At 33.7% G+C, this 14,033-nt stretch overlaps 1 protein-coding gene across 3 annotated transcripts in view; it reads right to left on the minus strand.

Annotated features, from left to right (window-relative positions):
• ATP8A1 (ATPase phospholipid transporting 8A1) overlaps positions 1-14,033 on the minus strand; it is a 95,558-nt gene that overhangs the window by 60,973 nt on the left and 20,552 nt on the right. For 2 of the 3 annotated variants that reach the window (XM_042812171.1, XM_042812173.1), the window contains 5 exons: positions 9,707-9,776; positions 8,984-9,111; positions 4,667-4,778; positions 3,647-3,812; positions 1,322-1,449 (listed from right to left, as the gene is read on the minus strand). In XM_042812171.1, the coding sequence (XP_042668105.1) occupies positions 1,322-1,449; positions 3,647-3,812; positions 4,667-4,778; positions 8,984-9,111; positions 9,707-9,776 (604 nt within the window). Of the gene's footprint in view, positions 1-1,321; positions 1,450-3,646; positions 3,813-4,666; positions 4,779-8,983; positions 9,112-9,706; positions 9,777-11,679; positions 11,754-14,033 lie in introns of all 3 variants that reach the window. The other variant, XM_042812172.1, reaches the window with a different exon arrangement.

Here is a 14,033-nt window from a genome sequence, read left to right on the forward strand (position 1 = left end):
TCTTAACTATCCACATTGTTCTCACTTCTAAATACTACCATAAATATTCTTTAAGCTGAAGACAGAGATTAATTTAAGAGTACACAATAACTTCAGGATACATTGTTAGCTGTTTTCTTTCTTCTCTCACATCTTTAGTCCTTCCCCCCCCCTCCCAAGAACAAATCCAAACAAAAACAGTTCCATTTAAAATACAATAAAAATAAGACAACACTGCTAAAGTATGGCAGTATAGTGCTACAAATTGCAAATAGCCAAATTCTCTATACTGATACCTCATGTACACACAGAAGGATTATCCTTAAGATAGAAAACATTCAGAGTTCCCCATTAACATAAATGTATTTAAGGACAACAAATCCCTCATTATGTGAAATAAAGGGAACAGAAGTTACAAATGTCTCCTTTAGGATTCACTCCATTGATACTAGTTGCCAATCTGCACATTCAATGTAGGTTAGCCTTTACTGAATAGGGAACACAAAGGAACAAATTCCTCCCATTCTTTTATAATTTGCATGATAATTTTGCCATAGCACAAAAGAAATAAAAAATAGCTGACTAATCACAATAATATTTAACTTTTACAATGAAGTATGATTTTGCTAATGAGTATTTTATCTCTATCTACCTGACCTCACACAAATCTACTTCATGCGCTTGACCAAGTAATCAGATTAAAGAGTTGACAATGGCATGAGTAACTCACATTTAGATAAAACTGAAAAACTGAAGGCATGATAAAAAAAAATCCCTTGTGTGGCTTTAAGAAAAAAGAAAAACACAAAAAAACCCCAAACCAATATTTGTCCCACCAGCAACCCAACTGATAACCCTTTTTCCAATGGCAGAAAAAGAAACTATTCAAATGTTCTTTATACACTCTGCAAAAGATAATACTAATAGACAATGGTTTTGTTCCAAAACCTTTAAAGTGCAGTGGCAGAAAAAGCAAAAAGGCTACATATATAGGGAAAAAACAAAGAAATATGGGCTAAGCTCAGAAAAAAAAACCAAAAAATGAAACAATACAAAACTCCACTAGGATGCAAGATACTTTCTTCTGATCATTCTGGCTGAAGATCTGATGCCTCAGAATTAATGAGAAAGAACAAAGCACTGTAAAAAGTGCTACAAATAGCTTGTATGAGTATAAAATGGTAAATAAAGCCACATATAATTACCTTCTTGGGTCTCAGTAATAATAAACAGCACTCTGAAGTATTAACCATAAGAAAATAAACCTATATATAAAGAAGTGTTTAACTTAATTGCAAGCCACTCAGTTTTAGACATTAATATTTATTATAGAAATATTTACCCAATTTATGAAATATGCTTGGATAAATTTAACAACTTCAAGTGTAACCAACAAACTGATCGGAATTAGATTATTGAAGAGAATGATAAAAGTCAAGAAGTTCAAACCAAAGTTGCTTGCTCCACCATCTGCCAAAAAAAAACAAAGCAAAACAGAAAACATTTAAGACCATATTCCAAAGCAAGCGTATGTAGAGTATTCAGAACATTGCTGATTTTATAATTCTATCTAAAAAGACACCTAAGAATTTATAAATTACTGCCTTAAAAACTGCATGTAGCAGGAAAGGTTCCTTAAACAACATGAATCATCAGCAATTTAAGAGTACTGAGACTACATTCCACAACAATGAGTAACAAGATCAACGTGTTAGCCCATGTTAAGAAGTACTCTTGTGTTAGCCTATATAGGATTATGACCATCGCTTGGAAATTATCTGGTTTTAGCAGTGCCTACAGCCTGATATTAAGAGAGAAGAAAAGAGAAATAGAGCAAGGATCAGACACTGAGTTTCACGGTGGCTAAGATTTTTCAAAATTGTGGCCTGTTGCAGAAGGCTGCCCTCCAGAAAATCAGCAGCTCTCTCAGTTGAAAATCCCGGTGATCCTGTTCCAGTCTTTTTATTGTACACACTGCCCCCTTGCATTTCTACTGCATGCGATTCAGAATTGCTTCAAAAACACATGCTGTTTTATTTTTTTCTGTTGTGGCCAAAAAAAAAAACCAATAATCCATCAGCGTGCTCAGGGTCATCAACTGGTGTCCTCTACAAACATCCTTCTGACAGATACAGGGCTGTGGCTGTGGGCCTATGGCATGTGGACCTGCTTGTTACAGTAAAATCCAAGTTTTGGATACTTTCATTAGTACCAATTCTAGCATCAAACGAAGTACAAATTTGGAAGATCATGCAGGTAACACTCATTCTAACTAATGGCAATCTAGATTAAATTAAGTTTGCTGGTTAAAAATAAAAATTGTGCCAACAAAATTCCAAATAGTATTCCTCAGAACAGAAAAGATGGAACTCTAATGAGAATGTAATTAAATAAACAGCAGAATTCAATAAAGGTAAAGAGGAATAAATTGCTTCTTACGTATTAGCAGTACCTTGATCAAGAACAATTCTAAAGGGCATAACTTAAAGAAACATCAGAAGTCCGTTTAATCATGTAAGGTATAAGGAAGTGGACTGATAAGGACAATCACTTGAAAATCCCATCAAATCTCAATGGCCACTATTTCAAGTTTTCTTATTTTCAGGAATAAAAAAAGAAAAGCTTCAGAACTGCTTCCACAGACTTCCATAATTATTTATTTGACTACTACATTGGGCAGCTTTGTATTCAAGACTCGGTGTCACAAGAAGAAAATTTAGTTCTAGCCTGACTATCTAAGTAAAGAAGTCTCTAGACCCTCTGTAAGAAATTCTGAAATCATCACTAACAGATCATAAAGTATATTTATGAAGATTTCCTTTAGATCTAGTTCCCTCATTGAGAATTGAATTCTGTCAATTCATTGTATCCTGCTGGAAGAACTGCATAACATTCCATTGCCTTTGTCAACTGAGAGTAGAGCTGTCCACATATTAGGTAAGAGGAGATCTTTCTGCATGTTAATTTCAGGAGCAGCCTGCTTGGATCTGACACTGGCAGTCAGCGTTTACTTAGATTCTTGAACAGTGTAACTATAAAACTGCAGCATCATTTTCTGGTACAGTTTAAAAGTTTGGGGAAGAAACCGCACCTTTACATGTAACTCATCAGCAATAACTGACAATTGCTTCATTTTCAGTGAATTTGACTATGTCAGCAGAATACAGCAAGTGTTGGTATTTTTTTCATTTTCATTCCAATAATGTAGTGATGTCAATTTTCTGAATAGCCTATTCAGCAAATGAAAGTTACTGCTAGAAGGATACATTTTTCAGCATTCAGGTGGCATCCGCTGAACAACATGTTAACAAATATTCTTCTGTATGAATTATTCCCTCTGCACGCTGTAAACTACATCCCTTCTATGTGAAAAGAAAAAAGGATAACACTGGCAGAGCACCTGGCAAGGCAAAGTCTGCTGTGTTCCTTCCCTCAGTTGCAGAGATGCAGAAGCTTCAACAACAAAACTTTGCTTTCTGAATTTAGCAACAACTCACGTTGCACAGAAAGGCAAAACTTACACTAGCTGTGACAAACCTAGACTAACAACTTCAATAAACAACCAATAAAGGACTGATTGAAGGATGGCAACCATCCCCCTTTCCAAAAATGAAAGGCTTCAGGACAAGTGAACAGTAAAATAGTAATACATTACTTCACAGCTTACAGTTTAGATCAAGATACCAATCTCTTTCAGTATGCCTCCGATTCCATACAGCTGAACCAATAGAGCAGATCAAAGACATGGCAATAAGGATGCAGAAAAGAATCAAAATCTGAATGTTGGTAATACGTTCCACATTAGACATTTTAAGAGGTGGACTTGTTGAATTCTGCAAAAGACAAAAAACACAGCGGTTATTAAAAGATGTCCAGAGTTCTAATTTCCAAATTACAGGCTATTGAATTCTGTTCTAAATATTCTCCCAGGTATCATCATGATAAATGGCATAAATGTTTCACTCAAAGAAAAAGAAAGCAAAACCAAAAAAAACCTTAAACACCAACAGCTAACCATAAACATTTAAAACATGATTTAAATATATGTGCATACATCCTATCAGAGCTATAGAAAGTTACTGTTAATTAATACAATCAAATTTATTTTAAAATAGCTCCTTTACAGATCAGAAAAGCAATAAATGAGACATGCACATCCAAATGGAAAGCATTCTTTTTGTTGAACACACACAATTCAATTTTGATATTTCAAACACCACCAGGAAAATAACTTCATAGCTTAAGAATGGTTCTCCTCCCTCCTTATTTTGTAAAGCAAGTTTCACTTCATTTTCTGACAACAATGCTTACCTTTTTATTTGAAAGAAAGCTCCACAAGAGGACAGTTTTAGGAGCAGTCAAAAATGAAAAAAGATGAACAGGCAAACTATAACGACCCAACTTACAACAGGGAAGTCAAAAACAGAATCAAAAAACATTCTCACAAGGGAAAAACAACTCTTTCTAAGGAATCGATAATTATCTATCAGCTCTAAAAGCAATTATTTCCTTCAAGCCAAACCAATAAATACGCACTATTACTGACATTTGAACTGTTATACTTAATCTAGTCATGTTTTCTTAAACTTCCTTTTTTTTGCGTGTGTCCTATTACAAAGACATATTAAAAGGTAACAAGGTAATTGTAAGAAAATTAAAAAAAAAAAAAAAAGTCCAAGCGACAAACCTGCATAAGTTTTGTGTCATGTCCTGTATAGACAACTATCCCATGAACCCACTGAGTATTTCTCAACTGAGCTCCTCGTAGAAGAATCTGGTCAGATCCCAATGGAACAGTACTAGAAAAAAGCATTTTTGTATTTTAGCAACAGAACAGTCAATGCCAATGCAATAAGGATAATGCACAATTCATAATTCATTGTTAAGACTTATTAGCTCATATCTCCAAATTTAGATGATTATAGAAAATACACCGGAACCTCATTTTCAGAGTTAAAGTATTTGGTGTGCTGACTTCAAGAAAATCTGACAGTTTAAAGCAAGTCAAATATGGAGCCCAAATATTTAACTTTACAACAGTACTACTTATCACTTAATTTTGATTACTAACATTAAAGATACGGTACTGCATAGTAAACATGATGAAACCAAGAAATGTTAATTTTCCTTTCAGATTACAAAGTTTTGTCTAATTGTACACTGAAACATGACAGCTCCTACAAAATTGATTTTTCCAAAGCACTTCTCAAATCAAATAGTCTTCTCTGAACTCACAGCTTAATCTTTTCTTCCAGCTGTATGAGGAATGCATAAAATGCTGGAAATGTTCAACTGTCTAATTTAGACAACTGACTTAGTCAATATACCGTACATTAGTATCCTTTTTCATAAAATAAAAAATTTTAGATAATTATCTGTGCTCCTCATACAGTTAATTTCCTGGTTTTGCATTTATGTCTATTTAAATAATAGCTATCAGATTTGCCAATAGTGCCTTAGTGCTTGCCATTCTCACTTAAATCTATCATCTCCACAGCTGTTGAAAATCAACATGTTAGGACAACATATAAGTTGCTTGTGCATAGCAGTTATACCCTCTGATATGTAAGCTATAAACAGCTTGACCAAGCCATCATATTTAGTAATATTTCTGGCAGTTTCAGAAAGTTTCATGTATTAATTTCTTCTAAACCCTCATTTCCCCTTCTATCCTCTCATAAACAAGCTTTTAAAGTGAAAAGACTGCAAGTAAAAAAGAAACAACACATTCTTCCTCCCCTAAAAGTAACAGTAGCAATTTTTTTGTAGTAGAGTTTTTTTGGAGTAAGTTCACTCAGAAACTAGGAAAAAAAAAAAAATCTGTTCTGAAAAAAATGTTTAAGTATTTTTCCATACAAAACAGGCAAATAACAAACACTACATCGTCATGACTTACAGCCTAGGATACTACCAAAAAACAAAAAAGAACTTAAAAATATACAACATATTGAAATTCACATGAATTGTAACATTTTCATTTTGTGGTAAAATAAGAAGAAAATTATTTTCCTTTCAAGTATGAAAGGAACTGAAGGGCTCTGAAGTAGCCAATAATCATTAAGAAGGACTCATTTTATCATCAAATATTATTTCCTTTTTTTAAAATGCATTCCTTTCTCTAAAGCATATAAAAGTTATGAAATGAATTGTCATTTCAAGAGTAACCAGATTTTTCAAGAATTTCACCTATAAAAGATGAAAGTAATAGCCTTTTTGATAATATGCCCACGTTATCCCAGATAAACTGGAAACTTTTAAAATTGTAGACCTTATCTGGAATGCCAAGACTTTCTGTCCCTTCTACTAACATGAAGAGGAAATGAAACTCTAGTACGGCAATAGTAAAAACTTTGTACTCCTACTTGTACTCCTTAAAGTATCAGGTTGAGTTCTAAGACTCCTGCAACTTCTTAACCCTCCTGCTTATTTCCCCTCTTAAAAACTCTGATGAGTATGCAGTGAAGTCCCTTTTACTGCAGTAGCCATTTCCCCCCCCCCTTCCCATCCATCAAACAGTTCTCAAAAGTCTATGGATACCCCTCCAATCTGGAACAGGATTTTATCCTCAAGGGCCTGTTACTAGGAAGACTATTAAAACAGAATGGTGTTTGCAGCCTGTGGGAGTGTGCTCCAGCACTACTGCTGCACAGATGAAGACAAACAACAGAACAACAGAGGACAGACAGAAAAGCCCCCATCTGCCACGTGTCATGCTACTTTCAACACTATGACCGTACCCCATTCTGTAACAGTGCTATCACTGGACAGAGAACTCAAGTCTCTTGGCCTCAACCTTCTCAAAATTGCCCCAGCTCTTGATTCCTATTGTATACTGCACGACTAATGGTTTCTAGCAATATATGTTGCTCATATTCAGTGAAGAATGTTCTTAATGAGGAAATATCCCTTCAGCATACTACCCAGCTAAGGCTGTCACTGGCATATTAATTTCAAGGACATGTTTGAAACCTTACATAGCAAGGTGATTTTCTTTTTATCAAGCGTTTATTCACAATTTCCTCAAGATGGTCTTCAGGAAAATGTTTACTTCAGGTCTGGACAGTAAATGTCTACCACTGTAAATTGCCAATCTATTTTCCTCTGAGGTATTTATCATAACTTCAAATTTATCCAGGCTAAAGAACTTTTCTCCTTTCTCCAGCTAATAGTCTTCAACTCCTAAAAATCATATACATTTATGTGCATTAAAAAAGAGCTGCACCTTTCACATACAGAGTTAACACTCAAAAACTGAGGATACAATGAAAATATTTTTGACTTTAAAAGAATCTACAGATCTAGCAAAAAGATTAGTTGTAATGGAGGTCTACTTTCTTGAATATTAAAAATCCAAAAAAGAACCACTGCCTTTTTTACAGCTGCTCTCCCAGGAAATGAAGAGGAAAAGACTGAAAAGACCACCCAGATACAACATTTACGGATCACAGCATTCTTGTACTCCAGTGAGTTTATAAAAGGAAAGAAGAAATAAAAGGGAGAAGTGTCCATTACTCCTTTTTCTTTGCTTTTCCAAAAACGTCAAGATAGTGGATACAGTGAAAAATCTAACTGTGGGATCTTAAACAACTAGATGAATGCTAGTTAGATTAATCTGTGTTACAGATAATATGGGCAGAAAGAGAACTCATCTTTGATTTTTTCTGGTTGGAAATTAGGTCAGGATCCAAAAAAAGTTACTTACCTGCAATTCTTTTTCACTGAAGGTAAATATTATATTAGAACCACACTTTTGGAACTATCCTACTGAACACCAAATATATGTAAATGTTCCCAGACTGAATTTCTCAAATGACAATTTGCTTGACCAGCAGATGGCATGCTCCTACACATTCTCGAGGCACACCAGCCATCACCACATTTAATATTTCTTTTTTACTCAAATTTTAAAATTAAATAATTCAGTTAAGCAGAAAAGTGTTTTCTCCCTAGCCAGGGAGGAAGGAAGGATGTGTGGATCTAGTATAACTATTACCTGCAGAGAAGAATTACAGGTAAATGTTTTTCTCTTCTTAACGACAAGTACAGTGGAATTATAATAGATCCACACTCTTGCGACTGAAAACTCCCGGAATGCATCTGTAAGAAATCAGTAAATAAAAATGGAATATAAAAAAGGTATTTAAGAATTAGTTAGTAGTATATATTATCAGTCTAGAAACACAAACATGGATAACAATGCATATGGAGAAATAAAATCCTAACAAATAAAAAAAAAAATACAATGTAAATCTTCAGGAATGAAGCACTAAACAATTCTCAATCTAATAATAAATTTTAAACTCCTAATATATCAATTTAGCTTTGAAACTACGAAGACTCCAAATACCTATTGTGTAAACACTTAAAATTACTAAGAATTTAAGTAGCTTTATAAGCACATATGCTGTAATTGCACTGAGGCTGTCCATTTTTAAAGAAACACTTTCAGTGAGCTAAAGTATTAAATGTCTTTAGGCTACTTAATTAAGAGAATTTGAAGTACATAGTAATGGATTCAGTTCCTCTAACAATAACAAACAAACAACAAGATAATAAAAGAAGAAACAAAAAATCCTGCAAAAACAACAACAAAATCATAAAAGAAATTTCTTATGTACAGATTCTATAATACATAATTAATAGATAAGGAAAGAGATCATTACAAAAATGAGTTACATAACAGCTACAAATCCCCAAAATTTTAGAATTTGGTTCATACACCCTTCTATTATTAATAGCTATTGATTTCTGAAGATCAGCTAGTATTAAAACTCAATCTGCAGACATCAGAAGATTTTACAACTGCAATTTTCTGAAGAATAAAGAGTAATAAAGAACATATCAGAATTTTTTTTTTTTTTATATGTATATTTTTACCTCTCTGGACTATAGAATGAAGACCTTACTAATTGTATTTGGAGTAGTTTAACAGTATGTACTTATTTACTACTGTACTTATATACTTATTGAAGCTACCAAGATCTTTCTCCTTGGATTTACATACCCATGCCCATCCAGTCTGATGTTTCCAACAAAGTCATACAGATGTCGGTTTGGGCTCTCACATTCAATTCTGCCTGAAAGTCTCATCAAGCTTTCTATGTCTTTTATATCTGATGTTAGGGGCAAACCCTGTAAAAAAAAGTTTGTTACCACATTTAAAATTACTTTCCAATTTACCATTCTGCATATTTCAAATCTGACAGTGCAAGACATGAAAAACCAGTATTCCTGTGGGAATAAAACAGGACCACTACATTTTACAGTGAGTAAAAGTACCCTGGTATTGTAAAATATCATGATGAAGACAGGCTCATAGATAATCATGTAATTCAGCAATAACGTCCGTGCAAAACACTGCACACTCAGTTAAAAACTGCCATTCCCTATCTGCCCCTCAAGGACAATACAGCACTAGCAGCATCTTTCTGCAGTGCTTTTGTCTCCGTTATCCTCTAAAAATAAACATACCTGAACAACAAATCCATCCACTTGTTCACTCACTCACAGGAAACCCCCTGAAGTGCAAGAAATAGCTAAAGGTTTAAACATTTATTCCCTCCATTTAATGAAGGGAACAAAAACATTAATGAGATAGCATAACCCATGGCTTTTTATTCAAAATATTAAAATTTCACAGCCTTCTAAAAGGAGCACCTAAAATGTTTTATAAGCAATAATAGACTAAAAATAACATTCGAAATATTCTCAAAAATGAAATTCCTACCTGTCGAATTTTTAAGTTTGTCTCACCATCTAAGTTAGATGTTTCAATGTAGCACATAGCTTGTGGTTCACTATTGAGAAAAAAAAAATCCTTAATTTTATAATTGCAATGTCAAAATCCATGAATTTCCTTTAATTTTCTAATATCTGCTTAGCCAATCAGCTTTTTTTCTTTTTTTCCTTTCCTTATCAAATTTTGAGAACTAAAATAAAACGCAGTTAAATCTGTGAAATTACCAACAGTACTTCACATTGTCAGAAAAGTTTGCCAGAAGTTACCTTCTCAGATGAAACTCTGCTAAAAACGCAGTATAATTTTATTATTAAGTTTTTACAAGAAATTACACGTAGGCACAAACACAGTATAATTGTACTGCTTTCTGACACAGGCAGTGGTAATTTAAAGATGAAAGATTTTTCCAAAGTGTTCTCTTCCATTTACGTCCATATTATAAACTCTTAATGCAATTTTAAAACATTTTTTAAAAATGCCAATTTTTTTTTAAGGTCTATCCAGAAAAATCACAGCTTTCATATTTTATCTCTTTGAGATACACTGATCCACGGCTTATGTTTTACACTTTTTTCAATACAATTTTTTATGTTTAAAACATAAGCAGTGATTTTGTATCCTGTACAACACCTCTAGATTTGAATAATACACAACCATTATGGAGGTGTCAATAAGGCAAACAGAAAGAAGGATAAAATGACTTTTCTGCAAACAGAACAAGAGGTAAAACAGGTCAAGATTTCTGAATAACTCCACTCAGCTTCCATCTTCTGCTTATGAGGACAGAGCACTTACTATTTATATCTGTGATAAATTAAGATCCTGTAAAGGACCAGTAGAGCCATAAAACAAACAACAACAAAACAAACAAACAACAAAAAAAAACCCCTTACAACTTAGAAGAATTAACACTTACTCTCTATACCACTTTGAAGCTAATGTTTCTCCTTCTTTCTAGCACGGAATTCAAGAGTCAAGAGCTTTTTTTGATTTTTTGAATTATACAATTATAGCTACTGGTAAGTCACAACTTTATTCTGCTATCATTCTAAAACTACAGAGGTCACTGTAGCATATCTTTGTGAAGCAAAAACATTAAAATGTACTAAATTATTGTCATAAAATCTTGTCAGGAGAGTATTTTCTTCTTAGCAAACTTTTCTAAAAATGTAAATAACTTCTGTCTAGATTGTTTGGCTCAAATCACCTGTGTAAAACGCTACTACAATCCTAGCATTCTAATTAGTTAATAGTAAAAAAAAAAAAAAAAAAAAACCAAAAAAAACAACACCCAAACAATATTTTTGTGAAGCACTTTTAAGAAAGGCTAGGGCAGCAAAGACATTTCCAGTAAAACACATGCTTAGTTGTAATTACTTTAGCAGATAAGCAGTGACCTCCAAAGTAAATGAATTACAGCTGGATCAAGGCAGGCCCATTGATTTAGTGGAAAAAAAAAAAAAAAAAAAAAGGTTCAGTAACAGTGCAGACAATAGCATAAAGCTAACATGTCTAGGAAACATGCATTTTGTCACATACACAAGAACAGTGCTGCTTTTGCCACTGCATGCAGCAGAGAATGCGCGACATTCAAATTTGTGCAGAGGGTCCTCTACCAGTCCTACCAATAATAACCCATATTCTTCACTGAAAGTATGACTTGGTGTTTTATTCTGTGTTTATTTAATGACAACTTTTCTAATAAGATTTCATGAGGATAGTGCAAAATCTTAAAAAGAAGGTCTGGAACAAGTTCTTGCTTGTTGGAGTATTATCATCTATTTACACTTTAAAGGATCTGCACTTACATCAACTGTACCTTTTCTAATTTTATAAATGCATGGGTTTTTGCTTAAGAAAGATGAATGGCAAAGCAAACACTATCAACACATAAAGCATTCTTTATAGTTGGTATATGAGGACCCACATACACATATCCTGTGCAACTGGTTTATTCTAACCTTGACGACAGACTGATGAGATCAGCTGGGAGATGTTCCCCATTGGTCACTTTCACTACTTCCCCTACTGCCACCTACACATCCCAGTTTGAAAATGATTAGAACAGAAACATAAGTAATAGGGGAAAAAAACAAAACAAAAAAGAAAACAAATGGACAAAGACAAAAAGACAGAGTTTGAAATTATTATACAAACAATATATGTTAATTAAAATGTCTGATGACATTTTTTTCAAAATCTATTTTCATCAGGTCAGAAATAAAAGAATTAAAATATTTCCATCTCTATTCAAGTGGATCATTTCACTTTAAGGCACCAATTTTAGGCTGCAGAGAACACTGGCACTAAACAGAAAGCATAGAATCTCAACTGACAAAAGATTCTAACCACTCCATTAACTGTTTAAAAGCAAAACTAAACCAAACCACAACAAAAGATTATCCAGCAACATATCTGAGAAGCTGAGCGAAAAGAACATGCTAAAAATGACTTTGTGTTTTCTGTTTTTGTTTTATAATCTTCAATTTCCAAATAACTTGCAAGAACAAAACAGATTTTAAGTCTCATAGGGCTGTTATTTCCACTGTAAGAGACAGCATGATATTAATTATTTTAGGAAACTGTAATTCTCCAGAAACCACCAGTGCTTGTAAAAAAAAGAAAAAAAAAGAAATAACATTTGTTTGAAATAAAATCAGGACTGTAGACTTGCATCACTTTTGAAGCCATCAATTGTAATTGGCCATCAGTAAACAGCTGGAAAGCAAAACTATTAAAACAGCCTTCCTGGGAAATTGTCACCACGTGAAGACAAGAATAGGAGGAGACTACATGCTGGTGTGCAAGCAGAATTAGAGGTAATGTAGTGGCATAAGGCTCTCTACAGGAGGGATGCAACAGGCCCCTAGTGACTCAAGAAAGTTGTTTTAGCTGTAAAAAAATACCAGAACTGGATCCAGAATACCAATCAGGATTCACCTCAGGATTCACTTTTGCATGTTTGATCCTAGAAGAAAACCCAATAGGAAAATTCAAGGTGAATAACAGTCATAGAACAGATAGCGTATTCTGACAGGGGGGCAAAGTGATGCGAAGCTGAGGTAAGTTCTGACAAGTTCAGTGGCAGCTAACTATTATTTCAACATATTAACACATGATGCAAGATTGCTGTTGAGGAACAAGGCTTGGAAAGAAGTATTTGCGGTCAGATGGCAGTCTTCTATGAGTAAAACAACAGCTGTAGAACACTGCAATATGAATGTCCTCCAGATTAAAAAGGGCAAAACAGTGAAGAAATCTAGAAAAAGAGACAAATTCAGGAGCTTAGTCAGGAGGACTACAAATAAGGTGCTCTGAGAAGATGTAATGTATTTTGCAAGACACTGGAGTTTGCATGAAAGAAGCTATTAGCAGGCCAAAACGTTGTTGCTGCATGGTATGCCGTATGTAAAGATCTTGGTGGTGTGGCACCAACAAAACTTACAAATGCTTCCCAAAGTGCAGAAGTAATATGTTATTAATTCAGAAGATACTGAATAGAAAAGCATCTGAAGTTACAATAAACATTCAGATTGAACAAAGGCAGAATTTACAGAAGAGAACTTACAGAATTATCCAGCAACTCTTTGACACTTGGTAATTTATCAGAAATGTTTTCAAAACTACTATACTTAATTTTGAGATATAATGGAAAATGGCATAAACACATGCTAGTAGGCATCACAATCTGTCACTGAAATGCATAGCATCCTAACCCTATTAATTGTATGCATAAGTACATTTGTTCACTTCAGTGGACTTGTAGAGGGCTTATGCCTAACCTGTAATCATACGTGTTACAGTAATACTTTCACTTGCACCAGAAAAAAGATGGCTGTAATTGCATAGTAATCATACAGCAATTAATCAAAATGCAATTGAACATGTTTAAATAATCTTAATTTAAAGCTCACAAACAAAAAAACAGCAAAACAAATTCTTAGAATATATCCTCTATTGACCTGATCAAATAGATGTTGAAAAATGTTCATCTTCCACATAGTAAGATGTGGATTTCTTTAATAAGACTGTCCAAGGAAATGATGATAAACAATCTCTGACTGTCCATACAAAAACAATTACAGCATTAAATGCTTTGAAGTCTTGCCTTCAGGGCTGAAATTATTAAAAATACATTTTATAGAATTAAGTGAATGCTCAGCTCAAAGACAATGCCAGTTTGACAGGCTACATACTATGTTCACGGTTTTCCCCCCAATTTAGCTATCAAATATCAATTAAACCACATTTCTGTTGTCTGCAATATACCAATTTTAATTTATTTATAGGGTGCAATTTGTTATCTACATACCCA

This window comes from Centrocercus urophasianus, unplaced genomic scaffold (assembly GCF_019232065.1).
Source record: "Centrocercus urophasianus isolate 14NV4802_14NV808 unplaced genomic scaffold, USGS_Curo_1.0 seq_13, whole genome shotgun sequence".
Taxonomy (NCBI): domain Eukaryota; kingdom Metazoa; phylum Chordata; class Aves; order Galliformes; family Phasianidae; genus Centrocercus; species Centrocercus urophasianus.